The 24,959-nt window shown below is 37.6% G+C and overlaps 1 protein-coding gene across 2 annotated transcripts; it reads right to left on the bottom strand.

Moving 5' to 3' along the window:
- Positions 1-6,707: 6,707 nt before the first annotated feature.
- Positions 6,708-23,932, bottom strand: LOC120903440 (PR domain zinc finger protein 10-like). Of its 2 annotated transcripts, none has more exons than XM_040312875.1 (9): positions 23,733-23,932; positions 22,640-23,197; positions 18,379-18,549; positions 13,662-14,094; positions 13,484-13,600; positions 13,274-13,416; positions 13,095-13,191; positions 12,838-13,019; positions 6,708-7,896 (listed from the first exon to the last, which is right to left on the bottom strand). In XM_040312875.1, the coding sequence occupies exons 2-9, from the start codon at positions 23,067-23,069 to the stop codon at positions 7,703-7,705; spliced, it is 1,767 nt and encodes a 588-aa protein (XP_040168809.1). In that variant the 5' UTR covers positions 23,070-23,197; positions 23,733-23,932; the 3' UTR covers positions 6,708-7,702. The 2 variants fall into 2 exon arrangements, with proteins under 2 accessions (XP_040168809.1, XP_040168808.1); XM_040312874.1 differs by having other exon boundaries at positions 22,640-23,532; positions 23,845-23,922.
- Between the last annotated feature and the right edge of the window lie 1,027 nt (positions 23,933-24,959).

The following is a 24,959-nucleotide window of genomic DNA, read 5'->3' as shown; positions in this document are numbered from 1 at the left end:
TTTAAATGAACATTGTCGAAACTCTGTAATGGTCAGATATGTGTTCCATTCATGACTTATATTCATCAAAGTAATCACTCTATCAAAGCTTTTGATAATGATCAGTGGTAAATTACTGACCGGCCAGTAATAAACATAAAAAAATAAATAAAAAAGCATGGAAGTTTTGAGCAACATTATAATTAAAAGTAAAACGATCCAACCTTATGCAGGCATTCTAAATACTGATAAAAAAATGTGTTCAGTTTATTCGTGTTTAGCTAGTTGACCTTCTCGTATATATCTTGAAAGCATATGTCACTAGCATATGATAGACAGTCACTAGCTCTCCAAATAACTCTTTTGCGGCGTTCACATTGTTCATGATTTTTTTCTCTATCTAACAGCACAGCTGGTAGGTCTTTTGAAGGATGCTGAATGAAATGGAAATATAGACCGGCAGATCACTAGCACCACTGGGGGTCGCTTTAGCGTAAACAGTACATCAGTTGGGTTTAAAAATGATGAATGAATTGGTAGCGAGGTCTTAAAAATTTAACTTGCTTCTGGCTGATAACGTTTCTGGATCTCATTCATAATGACAAAAATAGAAATTGGCATTGAGGCACGAGGATGTGCGAAATATCCATACCCTTTTGCTGTGGCTCTTCACACATGGTGTACTCGAAGGGCTACTTACTTCATCACACCATAAAATAAAAATCTGCATCCGGTATGTGAAAATGTGGTTCATATTTTGGTGAGGTTTTAATATACATGGTGACACAACAATTTCTAACAGTAAATAAATGAGCATCACTCCACACTTGGCGATGCGAATGAATGCAGAAAATGACAAAAACAGTGCAAGGCGTCAGACCAAAAACATTCCGCATCGACCAATTCCATCCATTTTCAACGTTGCCACATAATTGATGTGATACATTTGCTGGTCTGACTTGTTTGAAATATGCGTATCATAAGATTTACATTCTGCTTTTTCCGGTCCCCTAGACAGTAGTCGCGCGTCTGGGGTTAAGTAGTAAGAAAAGAAACTACACTGGAAATCTCGAAACGACTGTCTATAAATAAACATATCTTATCGTAGTTTTCATTCCCTTTTCGCATTGCCTTGAAAACAATCTGGTTCAGTCGTGCTGTTCGTCTTGCTACAGAGAGAACTCAATTAAACAGCCTGTTGCATGTGTCCAAATTCACATTCTTAAGCCCGATTCGTGCTCACTCGATCAGGCCATTTAAAGTTGATCAGATGCAAAAAATGTATTTGCATGTTGTACAACCCATACACACCACGATCAGAAACTAAAAAAACACGCAAGCTACACATTTGGTGCCACATTTATGATTCAATTTTGTAAATGATGACATTTTTGCGTTTTCGTTAAGTCTTTGTATCACTGTTTTTTTAAGTTGTTTTTTGTTAAGAAGATCTAGTTTTTATCACATAGATTTTAACATAAACTGTTGTTATTTTGTAAAAATCACACATACCTACAATTGATCACATATAGTTAATTTTGAGTTAAAAATAGTCTGCATAAGTTGTTGATTATTGTTTATGATTGTATAATATTATATCCAAAAACTTTAATACTTTGTTATTTGAATCCATTTGAGGCATATTTCAGAGATAAAACTGTTAACCGATACTTGTTAGCTTCAGTGCAAATACTTTAACTCATAATAATTGTAACCAGTTTGTTAACGAATATCATGCCGAACGGTCTCGATAATTATAATGTACTGGAATTTCTTTAATTAGCTATTCATTAATACCGACGAAAGGAGTATGTTGAACAACGGTGCAATATAATCTTTTTTAGTGGCATGCAGTTTTCCAAGAAAATTTTCAAAATGCTAATCAAAATGCAAATACACGAGCACATTAATTTCAATAATCAATTGTTAAATATCTATCAGAGACATTCCGCTTTATAGACACATTGTTAAGAAGGGTAGGTACTTTACTATGTACGTTTAAAACAATAACAATATCATTAGCTTTCTTGGTGGGTTGCTGGAATGAAATATCGATCGTTTTGCAAAGCTCCTTGCTGTTCATTAGCCGCCATCGTTTATCAACATGTGATCGCTATATGAATGTGTTTTGTTCACTTTGAATCTTTCGGGGTTTGATACAGAAAAAGTTAAACGTAACACGCTTTTCTCAGTTGATCTCATCAGCACAATGTTGAGCAACACCGAAGCATTCTGGACAATGGGTTGTTTAATTTGATCACGACCAAGGAATTGATGACTTTTGTGCTCAATCAAAATTAAACTACTCACATGCCTTATGTCGCATTGCCGCAGAACTGTTGACACTTTAAGAGTGAAAATGTTGTGCTGATTCGTTTTCTAGGTTTTCTGACAGTTTTACAAAACCACAGTGATATGGACCACAAACAACCACCAATTATGTGCTAGATAGACGTAGTAGTAGGCTAGTTTTTATTTTAGTGTGTTGTGTTTGGTTGTTGTGAAGTATCTAACAAAACTAATCTCAAAAACTTTCACTGAAACAAGCAACGAGTCAACTTAAACACGGTACAGACCAAGGTTTTGAAGTGAAAATGTTTGATATGTAGGTATTAAAATATAGCAAAATGGTAAAATTCGGTTTTATTGGAAAAGGTTATGATTAAAGCATTATACAATTCCAAAAATATTTTTTTCTATTTAAACTTATTAAATTGATTTACTGACAATCTCTGATCATGAAACAATAAATTTTTACGAGAATAAAGTTTAATAATCGTTTAGAATTAAAGAAGTTCTGCAACAAAACAATATAAACACGTACACTTAGACATGAACACGTATGGGAAAAAAGGAAATGTTTTTTGTTTATATTTTTCTGAGTAGCAAATTTGTAATGTTAATGTACACCACTACCACCATCAACCGGTGTCTTACTTACCCACATACTCACATATGTGAAAGAGTAATGTGAAAAATCAATCACATGGTACTTCAGAAATTTATTTTTAATTCAATTAACTTTGTATCTGAAGCCTTACTTGAAGGCATTACGATACTTTACCAAGCGTATCGATCAACCATTTACCAGCAGCATTGTGCAAAACCATATTTACGCCTTCACGGCAGATTACACCAGCACAATCTTGAGCAAAAATCTCCTTACCATCATGCCGTATGCTGTATCGGCGAATTGGCAAATGTTTCGCAGCATTATTTTTTGCTATATTACATTTTAATGCAATCAATCATTTTGCATTTGACAACCATAAAATGTGTACAAGCTTCCAATAGTAATGTCCGCTTGCATGGTATCGTGTTATTCTGCTCATTGCCAAATTTAAAACTCATTCTCATATGTGTCATCTGTTATTTGAAACAATGAGCTATAAATATTTGAAAAATGTTAGATATAAAATAAACTTTCATTTTATTTGTATGAAATGTATGTGTAAAATATTCATAAAATTAGAAAATAGAATACTAGCATTTTGACGGACATTGGAATACGCATGAAAACTATTCGCCTTTTTTACGGTTCCCGCATATATTGGATAGACAAATATGTCAACGCTTGATGCTGTCGCTATGACCAATGAATTCCTTTTCCTGAATATTTACTGTTCTAGCTGATGTCTTGTTTATTTTTATTGAGTATCTATTTAAAAAGACATCAATCGCTAATTAGATGTGACCAAACATTGTCATAAAAAGTCAACATGGTATCCGCAGCCAACCAGCAGCGGGTGTTGACAATGTTGATTGTGTTTATCAAATTGGTTTGACTAAAATGGCGTGAAGCGAGTCCATGACAGATGATGGTTATGCATTGTCGTTACCAAAAGATCTATTATTTTTATAAAACAGCGGAAACGAAACATGTGCCTGAATCGATAGCTGAAACACCAACACCTCCTCCAGTGATCAAATAAGGGATCAGATAAGTAGCTACCTAACTGGCAAGCGTTGTGCGCCACGTGCTACTTAATTTTTATACCCTTTTTACGATCATCCGGGTACTGGTGAACTTGGGAACTATCAGCAGGAGAGAATACAGTCATCACGTTGTGTTGTCTCATGCCTTCACAGTTTTTTTTATATGTATATATTTTTTATGTTGGATAAAAATAAGCTATGAGCCTATTCCTATTTTGATAATATTCTTTAAAAATGTTCTCTTCAAACGTCACTTCAGAGCCATTCAGAAGATAACAACTAACACCTGTGCTGTTTAATAATACTGAAAAACATCATTATTTTACTTAAATTAACTTGACACCATACTAGAAACACACTAAAGAGGTGAATGAGCAAGACCTCAAAGTCTCTATCAAAATGAGGCAGTCAGCCTAGAATCACACTGAATGGAAAGAATGGAGAAAATAAATTTATTTCGTTACCAAATAAACCATCAAATAATAATTAGATTTTTATCTAGTCTCATAGATCAAGTATCTAAAGTAAATCATTTGTTTCTTTTTAAAGCCACGCATTTTGCTCAACGAAACAAAATAACATTTGGAAAAACTGGCATATCTGAATAAATAAAAACCTTTAGCAATAAAATGTTTTTAATTTTTTTTATACTGGTTTCAATGTATCTACAATGCTTAAACTGTATTTTCAGCCCTACCATATTATATTGTTCTTTTAAAATCAAATAAAAGTCCATCCCGTGCCCTAACTTCATAAGGCTTCCTTACAAATGTAATTTTCTTCGAAACTTTAGCTAAATGCCTTTCAAATGTAATTTACATAAAATGTCGCTTTATCAATTTACAACAGCCAGTCAAGTGAATATGAAGCTAAGGATCACCGTTGTTTCTCAAGGACCTAAAGCACTCCACTTGTGAGGGTGAAATCTACTAGAGGTGAAGAAAGTGTGTGCAAGATACACATAGATACGAAATTCAAGTTAAAGTGAATTCATCACACAATTTTGACGCCATGGTGACAAGCGGAAATTCGTTTCTCGTACACCTTTTAGCAAGTTTTTTTCAGCAAGAAGAAATTTAAATTCTTTCTGCAACGGTTCAGGATACAATTTGGATAATCACTTATATTGTTAGACGAAATCGGATGAAACGAGCTCCATAAAAAATTATCCAACTGAAAACGGACTTATTGAGTTGTTCAGTATACCAGAAGGTGTTTGTAAAGTCTTAGCATGTATATACTTCATATAGCTTGACTTGCAGTATCATATATCTTATCACCGCCAATGTGTGCTGTTTATAAGTAATGGCAGTCTGAAAGTATATTTTCAGTTTGAGTAAGATTCATCAACTTTTGGTGAGATTTGTTTTTACAAAATTGTTTCGCATATTATGTATATCCACGAATGGAATGATGTAGCCTAGGACCATGAAGCATAAAGTACTGTTGGCAATCTGGCTTTTTATGATGATAAGCTCCAATAAAAGTATACCTTCAAAAAAGAATTTAAAAAAAACCTGATTGCAAATTTTAAAACAGTATGATTACGCCAAATTGATGTTTTCTTCTACTAAACGGTGTATTTTAAAGCCTCTTCTGTTATGTCCATTCCTGGTTGGTCTTCCGAGGTGCCCTGCATATTTTCCCTACAATCCAATTCTTCTTACCGTTTCAACAGCCTGTACCATCGTCCTCCATTTCCAAATAGCTTTAGTCTGATTCCTTTTCCTATCGTTTTGATAAATTAAATCTTTTCTCTTTTACTCTTTCAATTAGGTGTTGGATTTATTCAATTTTCCTTTGTGTCTCAACCATTAAAATCGCAACAACCGTTGTTGGTTAAAAGCCTGCCTGTACTACTTAAGAGCTTAACGATCTTTGACTTATTGATTACCCACAGTAGAATAGTTAGTCCTGCGTATGAAGCGAACGGTCTAAACGAGACTTGAACACATGGCGGGCATGTTGTTATGTCGCGTATGTTGATGGCTCTTCCTCTGCGTATGGAGCGCACAGTTACGAAGAGAGTTGAACACATAGTGGGGGCATGTTGTTATGCCGCGTATGTTGATGGCTCTACCACGGCCCAACAACGGTTGTCGGTCAAGGACTGCCTGCGTCACTTGTAGGCTTGGCTTTCAGTGACTTATTGATTCCCTCCGTAGCAGGAAAGTCAGTCAAAATACTGTGTATTTTGAGATATTAATGTCAGCACAATGAATTTTTATCGCTCTACAGATCTGGTTGAATATTGAAGAATTCAATTTTTTTATTTATATTTATATAAGCTGGAAATAAACATATGTAAGCGTATGTGTGTAACGTAAGCTCATTTACTTTATAATGAATTATATTTATTTTTGTTCAGAAAGAACGGCTTTGATCGTGTTGCTTAGAAATATATTATTGAATAAATAAATATAAATTGAATAGGATTGAGAGTTCTTAGACACCTGTATAATATGGATCCACCATCACATCGATTTGGTATTCATGACTTAAACAAGTCCTAAAAGAGAAAACATAAAACAGAAAAATCACGCAAGATCAGCGTATGTAGAATTCTTTAAAATATTATGAATTAGCAATAAAAATAAAACGCTAAAGTCATGAAACATATAAATACTTCATAATTTTAAGGAACAGCATTATCGCTTAGTTGATTATCAAGAATTGTGAACAAAAACAAAGTAAACTGACTGAAATACCTACCATACGCAGTAAATTTCGGATGATGATTATCCCATCCTAGTCAGCTAGGTTAACCAGGACAAATATCTGCACGAATGAAATATATGAAAATTGCACATTGATGTTTATTGTTGAGTTACTGCGTGAATGTTTGTGTTTTGAGATGTGTTTTATGCCACTTATTTATTTACATTTATGAGCTACGTCATCCATTTCCAAAACATAAACTGAAATTGATTTACAACAATATACATTACAACACGACACAATGTTTCACTTTAAACGCAATCTAAACGATTCTCATTTGTTTACACCTACCGTTATTGACCGCCTTTTTTACAGGGGACACATGATTTTTCAGATCTTTAAAACACGCACTCAAAATTGCGCAATTTGTTCTAGCCTTTGGGTTCAACAGTGAAAACATTGAACATTACAAAAAAGTGTTGTTATTTATCTATCAGCACATAAATGACATCGAAACTGTACGCCAAGAAGATTTATCACCGATCACCGAAAAAAATATGTCTACTTAATGTTAATTTGGTTTTCCTTCGTTGTGCGTCTACTGCACTCCACAATTAGTTCCTATCTATACTCTTACGCTAGAAACAGAATGTTTGGACACTAAGGTTTTCAGTTGCAAGAAAGAATGGTTCTTGCCTTAACACGTTGCGCTATACGTTATGTAACGACTACTGATGAAAGGAACTGTTTACGAGAAATGTTACTTATCGCAAATGAAACATTCGTTACAAAGCTTAGTTACATCTTTGCACTAAAGTTAAAATTGTACACTGTTTTTTCGTATCGCATGTTACACATTTACACTTTTTACAAGCACAATGCAGGTAATTCAATTGCCGGTGCCACGTTCAGATCAGTCAATCACAATGAACTCTCCAACGTCTCCTGTTACGGACTTTGGGGAAGCATCCGATTCTGGAGACAATGACGCCGAAGGTCTATCAACGGAAGAATCACCTGCCACGGGTAGCATCGCAATGCTATGACCATCTTCCGGCCCTCTCAGACAGTCTATGGTTGAACAGTTCGAGGAGATCGCTGTCATAGTGAACTCCGGACGAGCCTTGGGTTAGTTGACCAAAGTCCGGATCTCTGTGTGCTGTGTCTCCTTGTGTCGACGTAGGTCCACCTTGCGTTGGAATGCTTTATGACACAGCTCACACTGGAATGGTTTGTAGCCAGTGTGTTTGCGTGAGTGCGTAATCAGGTTCGAGCTCTGGCTGAAAGCTTTTCCACAAACTTGACATTTGTGCGGCTTTTCTCCTGAAAAGAACAGATAAAACAAAGGGGTTCGATGTAAAGAAATATTGCAAAGGCTCAAATGGCAAACAATTGGTTGTTTTGTGTACATGACAATAATGATTGAACATTCAAGCGCAATGAGTACAATCTTTCATCATCTACATCCTATACTAATTTTGTATTTTGTATAAAACGTACGCTCACGATTAACTACTCTAGAATTTGTCATCATTTTGTCAATCACTCATTTTAGAGCATTTTTATTCACGATTTTATTTGACAAACGGTTATTTTTATGTTCATTGTACGTCGTAGCAAAGTTTCTAGAGAGAAAATGATAAAATGGTCAAAATTCCGCTGTTGGTACAAGTAAAAAACGTTTAAATTTGATGACGTCCGTAAAAATAGAAGAGCAGTTAAGATTTTGGATGAAAGATTGCTTACGGTAGGAGTACAATATTTATCCCTAGAGCAATAAATACAGAATGGTTATTTTGATTCCATTTACCAACCCTTTTTAACATAAAATTATTCATGGAACAAGAAAACGTACTTCAGTCTCTTTAAGACGTAAATATCTGGGCAAACTGGAATGCATACTGCATACATTATTTTAAATTTAAAAGATGTACCCACAAAAGAATTATTTTTTTACAAAAACTTGTAATCAATTACATTCAACAAATCCATCATCAATCTTTTCGATCCCTTGTCAAATATCGATCTGGAAGAAAAACACACCTAATCAATCCAACGTAACACTCACATGTGATAAGAACGAACGGTCGGCACCTTAATTTGGTGTCGGGATTTGCGAAAGGTCATAAAACATACGTCCTCCGCAAACATCACAGCTATCCTCGCTACGTAACCAGAAACGCACGATCCTCCTTCGAAATCCATTTTCATCAGAAATCATCTGAGACGACCTAAATCAGAGCCCGGTGAGTCTGATGTGCCCTGTGATTGTGCCCGGTAAAATGGACCAGATTTTGTCTCACGTTTTAGTACCATCGGCCCAACACTAACTCGTCCTCCGCAAACTCTCTCTAGCGGATAATTTCGCTGACGTGTTCCTTTTGCACATTTGTGTGTGTAAGATGGTGCGAATGGGTTTATCGATTTTTCCATCAAGCTCAAGCTCCTTGATCCACTCGGCTATGTGAAAGAAAACATAACGACACAAAGGACCAGTACGTTGAAGGGACTGGACTGGATTTCCGGAGCCAAAGGTTTGTTTCATTCGATTTGTCTGCTCGTGGAAATATGTTGGTACATAAGCGAGCAAAGAGATAGGAAAAATCTTTAACCAATGAAATGATATATTACAACAAGCGCTTAAAAAGGAGATCGACGCTTGTATGGGTAGTGCTCATACACACAAAACTCCAAAACACAAGCGAAAAAATCAAGATAAATGAGATAAACGATACAAATGATGCCCGAAACTTCACCCATATCCTAAACATCCTTTGATACAGGTTGCTTGTGCCCGAATGTATAAACCAAGCCTGGGTCGTTATCTCTGGGAATGCCAGAGAAAAACCTCGTAAAAGCTGCACTTTTGGCTATAAATATAAAATCAGTAGCAAATCCTCTGTATATTTTATCGTACCTACACACTCACACCGTTTTTACTGATCATGGCGACCGGATACACAAGACTCCGCTTATCCTTAAAAGCTCAATCTGTACTCTTTCACTCACAGTGAGAAAAGAGAATCGTACAGAAGTAGAATGGATGAGAAAACGGGAAGAGCTTAACTCAATTCAAGTAGTTTTAGCCAGCATGTTAATCATTATCATCATTCTCGTATGCTGCAATCACGATGTTTATTCTCTCTTTCTTGATTGCTTTTAATGATTATAATTCGGAACAGAATATAATAAATGATAAAAATGGTTTGGTTTGCTGCTGTTATTTTATTCCCTTATTTTTGGATTTTAGTGTCTTTAGCTAAGTTTTGAAATTGTATTTGTAACACTTTAATCAAAACTTGGGGAATTCCTTTCAAACGTACGAGGTGATGCGAAAACTCTGGAGAAAATGATAACTAAAAACACAAAAGAACAACGAGACCATCATCACCTATAAGTCCAACTTGGTCCCAAAGCACTTTAATGGCAGCAATCTGATCCAAACCAGTCGCCGTGCAGTATCCTGGGATTGCGTCGTTGAAGCTCCTCCCGCACAAACGCGCACGCCTTGTTCGAGTTGGAATGAACGGGACAGTACGTTGACAATTGGTGGAAAAAGGGGGGCGAAAATCGCGTCACAAATGGCGTACCAAAGCTGAACCCGAAGCTGAACTCTCGGTCGAGAATCAGAGCACATTTTATGCGCACATCCGAACACGTGTGCCTGTGTTCGCTTTGGGTTGTGCTGAAGCGAGAAAGGACGAACGGGATACAAACTATCGACAAAGCGAGCACAACTCTGCCCAGATTCTCAGCCAAGGATATCGTGGGTGATGACGATGATGATGATAACATCACCACATGGAAAGGCAAAGGTATATAAAGTTATATCAGCGTGTGTGTGCGTTTGAAAACGTTCCCTATTGTCATCGCCTGAATCATCGTCATCGCTGTGATGATTATTACCACAAACACACTGATAAAGTAATCATCAATATGGAACCCTCTCTGAAAAAAACGGTACGGTTGGAATTTTTCATCTCTGTTCAGTTCGTTATCAAGGTCTGTTTTGTGTCTCGGTAGGATATTGCGGTTGCCGGAGTGAATCTCTTCATAAGAGATTTTATGTACTATGGTTTGGATTTTCCACGATACTTTACTTCTGTTTTTGTTAAGCAAGCATGTATCAAAGCAAATAAGTTTAAAATAAAGAAGTGTTATTTTCTTTTTACTGCATGTGCAGAATTGAATAATCTTCAATACGTGGCACCTTTTTGAACAGCATAAATTAGTTTTAACAGGATAGAAACAAGGAATTTTTTTCATAGAATTCATAGCTAAATTAACAAATTCAGCACGCTTACTAAAAAAAGTTATATTAATTCACGAGTCAATTGCACAATTTTGTTGATCTAGAATGTAGTTGAAATTAGTTTAGCCGTCATCCATCAATTACGTAACATAAACATTGAATATTTTCGAACCCCCACCCCCCCCCTCCCCCCCTTAAACCGAAATCCCATCGTAAAAAACGATGAGTTCCTATTGTGATAGAAAACGGCTTTTCCTTGAAGTTATGGTACTTTTTCATCCAAAACTTTCAACCACGATGGTACTTCATTCAATTATTGTAATAACAGTCAACTGGTACATTGAACACTTCTATATCGATGTGTCCGTATGTGCTATAAAAATATTTTTATTTGTTTACAAAGACACTGTTTTCCTGCCAGCATTTGAATCGGGGTGGGAGATAATTTTCTAAAGAATAAAGAAGGGTGCGCTACATTTTAGCCAAGGGTAAGACTATTCTAATTGAAAAGGGGCTCACATTGTATAACGTCACAATGAGGGTTGCCTGGAGTAGAGTCAGTTATTCTCAAGCGCAAACCCACGCTCCACGGTGCCGTCAACCAATCGTTCTGTTTCACAATATCTTTCGAGGGATATCACAGGTCGTTGGGGTGTGGCTGCTAGTTGCACAGCTCGTCCTCCCGAGTAGGCCAATGATTCGATTCAAGCTGTACTTGAGCACCCGGAAAAGGTAGTGCCAAATAATTATTGACATTCGGCGGGTACAGTTGCCCAGCAGGATATCAATTAGACTTCGTTGCGGTAGGGCTTAGCTGTTTGTAGGCAGCAGTAGCATTTGTATCTCCATAGAGGCTGAAGGTGTCAAGTGGCTGCTTGTTGGATAAAAGAGCAATGCCATGTGGTATGATTGCTCAATTGTCAATGGTGAAATGATTAAACCATATTCATTTGGATCATAAATCATCTGATTTTTGTACAAAACTAATCACAAATATTTTTACATTTTCCTTGTGACATTTTTAAGTGTACAACTCAAACTCATACACATCGAAAGTAATATAATCCTACAGACATGAATTTTCACTAAAATTTGACAAGACTCATAAATTTGTGACCCTGGAGAATATGATAGCACAATCCCCTCAAATAAACAGTTTTCCTATTTATTAATAAGAATAGTTTTGTCAACACAAATTCCACTTCTTATTGAACAGTTGCAACCCTACATCGCAGCCCCATTAGACACTACCGTTTTCCACAAGCCGAAATATTGAGGATTTATCACGTTCGCCTTAAAACCTAAAACCTTGCTTTCCATCTTGTGGAAAATCTTACGAAGAAAAGTCGCTTCAATTAATAACGATAAATCAAGCGCCGGCTGTGATGGTGAAAGCGGCACGATTTCTGTTTTAATTGTCAAAGTTTTGTATCAAACCCAACCTTCACGTTACAGTTTTTAATCCCAACTTTCTGCACACAACCCCTTTCAAATGACAGAGAAAGGTGAAATAATGCTCAGCTTTTGAAGTATGAAAGAGAAGTGAGATCTCTTTTCCTCTACTATTCTTATCGTTACAAACAGAAGAACTCCTTTCAGTGGATTGGTAAACCGCAACAGTTGGACAAGAGGAATGTTGAAGACAACCCATCTGAATAACTGATGAGCGTCTGTCTTCGAACGTAATAAGATGGTGTCTTAAACGAATAAGGCCGAATTGGATTTCGCTTGGGTTGGGCACAGGCGCTGAGAAGATGACTGGCATGATTTACCGCTGACGTATGAAGACATACATACCGATGGAAAATTAAACGAATATTTCTTCATTTCAATGTATTTCAGTTCAACTTTGTTGAATTTAAAACCATTACACGGTTTGATCTTTAAAATAATCCTAACGATACTTTTGTCCTTTAATTCAAGATTCTTGTACTCGAATAACGTTCAATGATATAATTTGTGTTTGTACTTAAGTATATTTAATGAGAAATGAATTTCAATATGTAACTTACCGGTGTGGATGTACGTGTGCTTCTTCATGTCACTCTTTTGGTGGAACCGCTTCCCACAGAAACCGCAAGGATATGGCCGTGTGTCGCTGTGTATTAGTAGGTGTGTCGATAACGTACTCGAACGCTTGAAGGCTTTTCCACACTGCTTGCATTCAAACACTTTCTCCACATTGTGCACGGCTCTATCGTTGGAAGAAAATATTCAAATCCGTTTACATAAATGCAATTAAAGACTCTTTTTTTTTCAAATGTCTCACCTGTGCTGATTCAAACTGATCTCATGTCCGAACGATTTGTTGCATAATTCGCAGGCGTAGGGTCGTTTCCCATTGTGCGTTCTTCGTGGATGTACATCTATGGTTTGCGTGGAAACATAAATAAAGCACAATGGAAAGTGTCAGAAACTCTTCTGCGCACCTTTGCTATAGTTATTTACCTGTACGCATTAGCAAATGATGAGGATGGTGAGGATGGCTAAAATCCAAATGAGTCCCAGTAGCACCAGCTGAAGCAGCTGCCGCGTTCTGGGTCATGAAATGGCGTAGTCGCAATATATCCTCTGGTGTCGAAGGGTGATAGCTTTAAATACAAATGGATCATTGTTAAACACTGAATCTTGTTTTAAAGAAATATACACCAGTCATACTTTGCTAATGCAGGATTTAGTTGATGTCCTTGCTGTTGGAGCATCGCAAAAAACGGAAACGGATGAAACAGCGGGCGGTTGAGAATGCTCTGCTCGTAAAATTGTGTGTAATTTGGCCTAACAAAAGAACGTATGAATATTATTACTTGCTACAAATGTCTCTTCTCACTTATGTTACCTAACAGCATCGAACGATCCATTCGATAATGGAGACTTTGATTTGGGCTCAACTTCGCGCTTTAGCAATGCTGAAACCGAAAAGGCTTCTGAGTTTTTAGGAACATGTGGGACTTCTGTGCTTGGCGATGGATTAATCCGTGGTGGAGGAGGAGAGTCAACTTCCAGCTCGATAGAGGACGACCGCGAACGAGTGGAACGATCGCGTGAACGCGATCTGCTCCTCGATCGTGATCTGCTGCTGAGAGCACTCGAATCATAGCCACTCGAAAGGGTAGACAATTTCGGACCATTCGCGGCATGGTGTTGCAGGTGCGCTACATGTGGTGGTAGAAGCGGTTGGGTGTGAGGCGCACTATGATGATACACATTGTTGTTATCTTCGTCTTCAGACTCGTTCTTTACTAGCCGGCTAACGCCGAATTTGATTTCGTCTGGAAAAATAAAACAAAATAAATCAATTCTAGCAGCAGAATAATCATAATGATTTATATGAGTACAAAATAAACCAAACGTGGGCTTCAATGTATAGTAGTATGCAATAACTTATTTACGTAGAGATCATCATGTTCAACAAAACTAACTTTGCACAGAAAATCTGCATGTGGTATATTTCAACGATGATTGCACACCTCTTGCCATAAATAACAATTTACAAAAAAGGCCAGAGACAGCGTTATATAAGTCTCGCACTTTCTTAGTTCTACTATCAATTTCATACTAAGCACTCCGATTGCCGGTTGTTGCTGATATGAGGCTCATATCGAAGTTAGTCAATATCATGACGAGCATGATTTACAGCGGCAGCGATCCGTAAGCCCCAAGCGGTTGAAGTATTTCTTGAGTTTATGGCACTCACTAGTCCGGCCCGATAGCAGCTGGCATTCCCGCAGATTGGGTTGTGGCCGTAAAACTTCAAATCCGGGTATCACATTGTTCATCGTTTGCCTCGGTGGCCGTTGCTTTACACAGGGATTTTCATAAACCCCTTTATATCGGTTATGATCGATTGTACATTATCGTGGCCAGAAGTGAAATGAGATTTTAGAGAACAATACACTGGACGTAAACAACCAGACCATGCCATTGCAATGTTTCAACAGATTAAAAAAAATGCAATGACAACAAGATACAAATGATAACAAATGAAGTATGGGTAAAAAATATGAACTTGTGTATTGTCTTTTGCTTGTCGCAAAAGAAAAATTACTCTATATAATTATTATTGAACGAAACATAAATAAATCACCTTCAAATTCCATATTTAAATCATCGCAAATGGTTTTGCTCATCATTTGCAACATTCAATCAATTTCTACTGTTATTGCATGAACCATAACGGTCAACGAACTCGTTGCGGTTGTCCTACACAGGCATGTCCAAGCAAAGGCACGGCAGACCCTCCAAGAAGACCCGACCGGATACAAATCAATTCAATTTCCAATATTGATGAATTCAAATGACATCAAATTAAGCTCAATTAGCATAGATTTGCCACTGTCTACAATCAAACCCCCAACCGGTGCTGAGTTGCTTAGCCGTAAAGACATCAGTGGTAATAGCGGAGATACACAACATTATTAGAAATCGCTCAATTTGATGCTTGCTGTGGAATTAAGCTAGAGAACTTCATTTCACAATAACTAGTCAAAATGTCTTCTTCATTATGTAATTTATCTTATGAGTAGATCAATTTTATAAGGTATGGTATTTTATTTCCTTAACCTGGTACGCTGGTTTTCTTGGGGCCATGTCTGTAAATTATTGACAGTATACATTTTCAAAGAATTCATCATTCAACATAACGATGCACTCTCGTTTACTAACAGTTGTATGTTACACATGATAATATCGTGTCATTGGCACACCTCTTAACCCCTCATTAGGGTAAATGACATTGGTTTAGTTCAACCCTTTTTTAGTGCACTACACGACACTAGGGCTAAATATACTTATGTTCTTATCGTGATCTATTGCACGCATACAAGAATCTAGTGAGTGATTTTACTAAATATTGGTTGGAACCATGCAACAGTAAACTCGCATAAGTAAATGCTACCTCGTACCGGGAACTCGCTTCCCATGTTAAATTCTCCAGGGTCGTTTAGATTCGTGACAAACGAGGCATGAAAAGTCTAGATACTCTGGATACTCCAGCTCATCTGGCCTCATCACGCAGTCCAATAACCCTTTTCGCGGAAGGGAATCAGCGAACGATTGCGTGTGGCGTATGTTGTCTGATTTTCAATGTGATCGTCGTCGCTTTCTTCCCCTTTAGTATGGTAGAGTGAGTTAGGGCTAACATTCCAACCGAAGGAGGAAAAGGATTCACATTCAATTATCTTTCGACTACGTTCCAACGAAACAATGGGAGTTTAGCCTGGGCAGTACTAGGAGGAAAGCAGTGTCGAAAGGAATTTAATTAAACCCGTTCAGCTGAGAGTCACGTTCAACGTAAGGTGACAAATCAGTTTTCCACAACTTCCTATTTTGTTACAAAAGAGCTATTCAATTCTTTGTATATCTTGACTGCTCACACAGCCGTTTGATTTTTACTTCATTTATATCAGTTTCACACACATTTGTCAACAGTTACTCTATCTTGTCAACTTCCATCTGATCTATTCTCATTGGGCTCAGTACGGTATGAGGTTATTATTTATCCAATATGGCTTACGTTAATGCATAGTGATTAATTTATGACCAGAATGTTCCAAACCGTATGTCAAGTGATAAAAAACACGACTTGCATCGATCGTGGTAGCAAGCGTCAGATGTAACTACTGAGAATGTAATCAAGCACAATCATGGTGGCACAATAAGTTTTCATTATCACTGATTGTGTTTTGTTTTACCACGGGGCACATTTTATTAATGTCAGATTAATCAAAAATGGTAAAAAATTGTGTTGTGGTTCGTTCACATAAACAAACAATCGTTTTTAAGTGGGAAAGAAAATGAAACGTAAATTCAATTACGTTGTTGGAACCAATATTAACACAGCTGATTACGGTGTGTTATTACTATTGTGCTATAAGGCTTTTGATTTCCCATTATCAGAGATTAAAATGCTTTATGGTTTAGTAAGAAAACATTATTGTGATTTTCACTTCTTCTACTCTATTTGTGTTCTAAGAGCGAGCGTTTGAGCGTTTGGTGGTTCGATATATATGCTAGTCCAACCCAACCTTTTAAAAAGGGCAATATTGTATTTCTACATCCTGTAAGCGACTGGCTTAAAATGTATCTGTATTTACACACCAGGTGTAAAAATGTGACTCGGAATAAAAAAAAAAATCTCAAACGATTGCAGCATACCGAGGCAACAAACATATTGCTTCAATATTGTTGGTCTTATGCTAATGTTCAAACACGTATGAACCTTATAAAATTCCGAGCATCGGAGAACACCTCTACGCCAACTCCAATCGAAAGCAATTCAGCACCGCACCGCACAAAACGTTACTCCCGTCCTCATCGGGCCACTGCATAGGCAGTTGTCGCGCTATTAAATGTTGCAATAAATTCTCTAAATATTGATAAACCGATAACCACGTCAGTTGAACAGATTCTAGAAGCACTTCTCACACCGCAATCACCAAGGCCTTGTGCGTCGGTTCAGCGGACATTAACGGATAGTGTGTTCGCTGCGATTGCGGAGACGAGTGGCACTTACGGCCGGAAAGGTGAGCAGTTGTAATGAAACATGCTGTTCCCAACTTATACTGATAAGCCATGATTTATTGTCCCAGGACTTAGGCTGGAAGGCTTGCTTTATAGCTCAATTCGATAACTCATTAGCCAGCGATCGAGAAGTCGTTCAAACAATCGCGGGCACGGCATCAAAGTACAAAGACTTCGATTGAAGTGAAAAGGTATGACATTAAACGCATGTGCTTTTGCCCTGTCGTCAGTCAGTAGCCATCACTCGGGGTTTGAAGTTCGCTTTACCTTTCCTCCTGCCGTTTTTGTTTGACGAACATTTCAAGTGCATGTTTTTCACTTCTGCTACTTACGTTGTCTGGATTGCAGCAGCAATGATAAGCAACAAATCAGTTGGTTGTTGGTTTCGTATTTGCTGACGGTTGTACGTAAACCTTAAGCTAGCATTTGCTAATCCGTAGCTTCCTGAACTAGCTCGCAAGCGTTTACGTTTTTCTTCAAAAAGTCGTAAAGTTCTCGTAAATGTGTCTTTTTTAAGGATAGTCTCATCCTTCGCGTGTGAAACTAAACCGGTTTGCACTGTACAGGAGCGGCTCATAAAAATGAGTCAAACTAGTTTTGTGTTACGAAATGCATTTGAAGCATATGTTTTGCGTTCACACCTCACGACAGATGTTAGCCACGGTGGGTGGCATATTTGAATGTCTTCGAAAGCTAACTGACACACCAAGTGCGGCCAGTCGGTCTGGTTTCGAACACCGTGAGAACAGATTATATGAGGGCAGACCACCCATTTTGTTGCTTCGCCAGGGGACGTATGAAGTAGTTGATAGTGACATTTATTAAGGTTGCTCCTGGTACCTTGCCATTCGTTTCTCGAACAATTATTTAAATTTATCTCGCTCGCAACAAGGGTTCTTTAGTAAATATTTTGTAAAACATAATCGTTATGTTACTACTATTTTGCCTTTTAACTTTGTGTGAAAGTGAAGGTTTCATACAGCAGTGTTTGTTATAATAATTGTTTTAATAATTGTGTTTACTGTATGTTTTACCTCTTTGACCCATTTTGAGCTGTGTGTCAGGCACATCATTATAACCATTGGCACCATTCGGAAGGCGCGGTACGGCGGCTGCTACTGGATGAAGCAAGCGTCGGTAGTGGTTTACCAGCAGGTCATTGTTGAAAATTAAAGGTGAAAATCCATTTGCAGGCTGTGCTGGAACTGGAATTGAACAAATATAGCTTATTAAATTATTTGCCGAGAAAGCTTTTCATTTAATATATTTCTTAATATTTTCTACGACAGCTTTACCATTCATATTTCGATATTTAATTTAAGGTAATAATACACTATCTTATAATTTAAAAGTTTAAAACGATTTCAAGTTATTTTTTACAACCCTTTTTCTACGTTTATTCCGAACTAGGCCAAATGTTTAACCTGCCAATCACTTGCCGGCCTTAACCAATCCCATGGTTAAAGCAGAAGTGTTTTGACGTCTTTCGGCACCGCAAAGAGTACGAGTGCATCTGCGCATCCATTTACCACTTGAAACTAGCGCTTCCTTGCAAATTCAGTCACTACAGTAAAATAGACTATCATGGCCGCGAGACGACAAAGTGTCCTCAAAAGCGCATGCTTAGTGTCTGGGCAAAAAAAAAGTGCAACGTTGCATCCCTTTTCCATTTCCAAGGAGCTACGTTCAAGAGGTACATTCAAGAGGGTTTACACTGTGCATCTTTCTGCTATGCGGGCCAGCAGCAAAGCCTTCTGCACTTACATCTTTACTGTTTCAATGCTTTGAAAAATTTACCCCTAAATAATTCATCTACCATCAAGCCAAGCGCTTCCATCTTCGCACACTCATTCCCAAATAAATTAACAGTTTCCGCTTGGCGGTAAATCTTATACAATTAACGCACTAGAAAGACTAATAAATTCAACGATGAAATGCAGACGCGTTGTGACGAAACAGATTGTCCAGTGCCAACAGAAAAGAGCACATGAAAGCAAGTTGTGCGAAGAAGCGCACCTTGTGAATCAGTTGCGTTAAATTGTTTAGTTAGCATCAGCGCTAGCTGCTATCATCTGCGAGAATACTATGACTGATGCATGTGTGTGGCAACAAGAGAAACAGATCATCGCGTAAGTAATCAAGGCACGGAATAATTGTGTTAGCGTTTAACAGAGCTGCAGTGATAACTGTAGAGCACATCGATGCATGCACACATACAATTAGATAAATTCTATTAATTTAGTTTCCCCTATTCCACTATTTCTTTCATTATAAGCATTTTTTATGTATATACAATGTAAATACACCAATAAATCATGAACCAATCAATGTTATGTCAATGTATTGATAAAATAACACTCTTAACACTTTAAAAAATAATGAAATGACGCTAAATATCAACACATCTTTGAGACTTATTGCTATAACCCATATTTGTATAACATTTAAGTCTTCTGCTTGTGATCTAAAGTGAATGTATTGAAACATCGTGAGCAAAAAGAACAAAAACATAGTATTTATAAACAAACATCGCTTATGGTAGGTTATGTCTCACTCTCACATAACCCAACGATTATGGTCTTATTATTCATTTTGGTATCATCTCAAACAGTCTGTTGCATCAAGTGTTACGTTTCTGATATATACGGATGACGAATTCGAGCTCTCTCGAATAGAAAATAAATAGTTTTTTACTCGAAAGACGATCACATATGGTTGCGATCGTTTAGCTCTTTGAACGTCTCTTTTTTTTAGAATGCTTCTACTGCTAATTCTGTTGACGAAAGTCTAAACAACGCATAACGGCAAACCTCTTTGAGTTTTTATTCCGTTTCAATATAATAATGTTCGACTTCATACACACACGGTGTCTAGAAATGTCAAGTTCATTCCGTTCTTCGATCGCGATATTCCATTCATAAATTTAAACACAATGCTACTGTCATTCACAAACAACTAGATAAGCACGTTTAAGCTGTTCCAATCATGTCATTCATGTGGTTAGCCTTTACAACATATGGTAGAGCATCTTTTTAAAGCAGCGTTTTTTCATGCTCTTATATTTGCTCAGAGCTAATTCTAGGCAATTCTTGATTATAGTGAAGCTTGAGTCATGTTAGCCTGAGTCTATTTTAACTACAATTTGTTTAATGATTAGTTTATCCTACCTCTATTTTGATTGATGCATATTTGTAGCATTAACTACGCAGAATTCGATAAATATTGTACTTAATTGAGAAAATAACTCAGACGGTAGTCAACAAGTTATATAAACGTAATTATATTTAAAACAACAACCTCCCAAGAATATTGAATATTTGTTTTCGTTACGTATCCTCCTGGAGCGCATCCGTTTGCTGTGTTAATAGCCGTGTTTTAACACGACATATTCTGCTAGAACGTATCTGTCAAACAGATTTTTTCACAGAAGTAGGAGAAGTCTAGCAGCCTTCAGCGATTTTTTTTTTCTAGCAATCTAAGCTATTCATCGCTGGATAGATAACAACAATATTTGTTCGCATACTTTGTACAGGCTGATAGAAATATCGTGTTTAATTGTGTTTAAACATTAGTTTTCGATTGATTCTTATTACAACATGACAACAATATCATGCATTACAAAAAAGTGCATTTATTATAACAGGAGTTCGTTTTTCATCCGTAATTTGTAAAATTGTGTGTGAACGCAAAAAGACTGGTGAATCTTTTTGGAATAGGAGCACACTACTTAGCTTTATAAATATATTTGCCGCGGCCCACATACGGTTTACGGCTGTAAACCACAAGGATCACAAGTGCCTCGCTGACCACAGGTTGGAGACCAGAGATTCAGAGCAACAGGTTCATAAATAATGATAAAAGTTTACATATCCATCAGAATCCATTTAAATTTTAATTAACACTTGTTTGACAGTGACCATCTGTTGCTTAATCGATGTCCAGGATGGCAAACGTTTTCCTTACAGAACAGTCACAACACACCACATAATCTCTAGTAGCAATACCAAAGGACCAGTTCATGCCATTCCTCAACTCCCAAGACAACGACAAATGACACACTCTGCTTCATCAACCATTAGAAGCATATCTAATGGTATTCAAACACTACCATTATACTTGGCCAAGCTAGGTTAGCAGATGGGGACATTGCACCCAATCGTACTCGTTCCCATTCGACCGCAAATGCTTAACTTTGCACTGGTCAAGGATGAAACCGAAGTATGCTGGTTGAAAGCTCTGGTCGTCTAATCTTATCCTATCCAAGTAATGGTTCACTGGGTACTTCTGTTTTCACTTGGTCAACCAATGGCTCACCCCTTATCGGTGTCTAATTGCCACACGATCGTCTTGCACAGACGTTGCAGTGCAGAAGTAGCTTCCCATTAGGCGTGACGACGCCTTGAGGTATGTATTGGATATTTTGGATCACGGTCTTTTGTCGGACAAACATCGATTGATTATGTTATGGAGATTAGGGAGCACATGTTGCGCACAAGTGAGGCGAATTTGTTACACAAACGAAAAGGTGGCTTGTCGAGCGAAGTGATGGAAAAACATACTACACTTTGGCTGCCGAAGCATATATTTTCAATTAAGGTTAATTTATGTTAACGCATTTAAATATTAATATCAACAAATACTGCGGGACTAATGAAGCGTCACCATGTTTTATAGGTTTCTGGTTTTTGTTTAGTCTACAGATGCTTTTTATCTAAAACTGGATATAATACCAATACCAATAGTTTATTCACCCTTTTTATGCTAGCTTGACGTCTACTTTAGATATATTACACAATGTAAGTAGATAGGTAGTAATAATTTAAACACTTTGAAAAAAAGCTTGTGATTTTCCTGTACAAGAACATTGCAAAAAGCTTAAATTGAAAACTTTTTCAATTTAAAATTAAGAAGACGTTAAAACAATAAAAATGAAAAGAAAACGTAAGCGCAATTGCCTTTCCAATGCTCTTGATTGTAAGTTGCAGTTTTATTAACGTTTTTAGGTTTATCAAATGTCAATTTTGTCTTCGAAAACTTGACTGACTTCGTTTTACATGTTACATTCATATTATACTTGTAAATATCAAATAAGATCCGGCAAATTAATCGATTAACAATAAAGCCGTGTTCGACTAATCATTAAAATGGGTAAACTGATAGTTCAAATGAGAAAAGCTCATAAAACATTTTGAGCACCGAAAAAACATTATGAGCTGATTTTTACGTTAAAATCATTGAAACCATTGATCCTTTTTCCCTTTTCCATTCTGGTATTATTTCATATTTCACACTTACCGTCGGCTTTCCCGCGTGGCGTCACTACCTTAAAAGCACTTGTCATTGATGTTCCATTACTGCTACCATTCATGTTAACGGATGAATTACTACTGTTTGCTGTTAGTAGCACATTTGGGCTCATTGGCCGCGAAATGCTAACTCCATTCAATGGACTACTTTTGTTTTCATCTGTCACTGGTGCTTGGCCCATACTTCCGCCTTTACCAATCATCATACTGCTGTTGTTGTTGTTGGTGTTATTATTATTAATACTACTATCATTATTATTAATATTATTCCCACCACTTGGGCTCACGTTGACACTGTTCAACTTAATGTTCACCATGGTGACACTGAAATCCAATGGTAGCTGAGATTGCGGTGGTTGTTGCAATACTAGTGACACCGTTTGGTGATGCGTTTGGGGTACTCCACTTACTTCCATCATATGGAATAATCAAAAACGCCTCAAACTAACTCTTTTATCACACTGAAGGTCCTCTAAAGGACCATCCACAATTGATTCCATTCATCAGAGACGATTCACTCTTATTTTCATAGCTTTTAAACTTTATTCTAAAATAGGTTATTTTGCATATAAATCACACTCCAGAAAATGCACTGCTATAAAGCACACTAACAAATTTACACCAATATTTCCCACAATGTGCTAAAAAGAACATCGGCACTTTAACAACACTTATCAACGCCACACATCACACACGCGACATTTGTTTCCAGATCAGCATTCGTCACTAGCTCGTTGCTGTTTCATCACCATCACAACGCATTTACTGCAAATTCTTTGTATTACACTTGCCGTCTTCGTCAAAGTTCAGTTCGCTACTGTTTGATGGTTCATCCATGTGGGCTCAGCAAAGAAGCAATGATTGCCGCTGATTCAACGACCACTGCGGAATGAGTAATAATGTTGATGTTGTTCTATCCTCTTCCCGACAGCTACGCTCATCCACTGATTCGAGAGCACGTTGTCTCTCGTTTTATCGCACACTGATAGTACGCAGCGAGTCCTCTCGGGTTAGATTTCGTAGTGCGGTTGACGATTGCGTACGATTTAGCATCCAATACCACTTTATGCGTCGAGTTGTACCTAGCAGCTCACTCAGCTCCTCTCTTGCAAGCTCACAGCTAAATCCTCTGTTATTAATCCTCGACTGGAATCCTCCTATGGGTGGCAGTCCCAACGCTAAAGGCGACCCTACCGCGTGGTTCTTCAATCAGAAACCAGCAAACACAACACCAACTACGTCCGCGTGCCAGAGGGCGAAATATCCACAACAATCCTGGTTCCGCAACAGACGCGCACTGAGAAAATCGAGCACTGATAAGCGCACTCGAAGCGTCAAAAAGATCAACAGATTTCAGCAGCATAGCCACGCCTTCCAGTGAAACATAGCTGGAAAGCGGTGCACCCCATTTTATTTCACGTGTGTAGCTCTCTTGCTCTTTTTGTCGAATGGTGAGTTGCTGGTAAATGCTCTCTATCTCAGATATCTGCCCTGCAGGGGAAGAAATGCTCACCCTTCGCAATCAAAACAGTGCGGCTGTGTGTGTGTGCATTGCATGCGCACTGACTTTTCTCACTTCGACTCACTACGGGGTGTTGGATTGTTTGGTTAGAGTAAAGCTTTCGCTGAAGAGTGACATTTAGTGCTGGGTGAAAACGAACTGAAGGAGCAGATTCAAGCTGCACTTTGCTCAATACATTCACTCCAAAAACCAGCTGTGTGTGAGGATTTGAAAGGGCAATAAAAACCATATGTTGGAAGCAAGGTCAGCCACAGGGTGGTTGTGGGCATACATATTCGAACGAAAATGATTCGTTTTTTTTCATGAATAATACCCCATAGCATCTCAAAACGACCACATCGTCACAAAATTTCCTAATGCTAGAAAAGACATTTTTGTGTCGCTTGTACATGCGCAATCTGGAAGCCATAGACGTAATCACAATGGCGTCAAAGGCCTTAACTGATCAGATAATTTATATGGCATGACTGGTAACAAATTTGAGCAATAATTTTTCTACAATTCCACACACTTGGTCCTGTTGAGAGTAATCAGTAAAAAAGGTTTGGCAAATCAATCAAAGACCATTAAATCAATAACTGACAAACAGTTCCCGTAAGCCAAGGTGAAACTGATTTTATTGGGCCAGATTGTTTAATTGCCCTGAGCCCGCCAAAACGGCACCGGTGATAATGATATTGGTGCACCTATCACCCGCATTCGATCAACCCGTTGCAATTTTACACAATCGTAACAGTAACGCTTGATTTTCAAACACTTGCGCTCATTGAAGGAAGCAAATTTTCTC

This window comes from Anopheles arabiensis, chromosome 3, assembly GCF_016920715.1.
Source record: "Anopheles arabiensis isolate DONGOLA chromosome 3, AaraD3, whole genome shotgun sequence".
Lineage (NCBI taxonomy): Eukaryota > Metazoa > Arthropoda > Insecta > Diptera > Culicidae > Anopheles > Anopheles arabiensis.
This window is presented reverse-complemented; position numbering and strand designations above follow the sequence as displayed.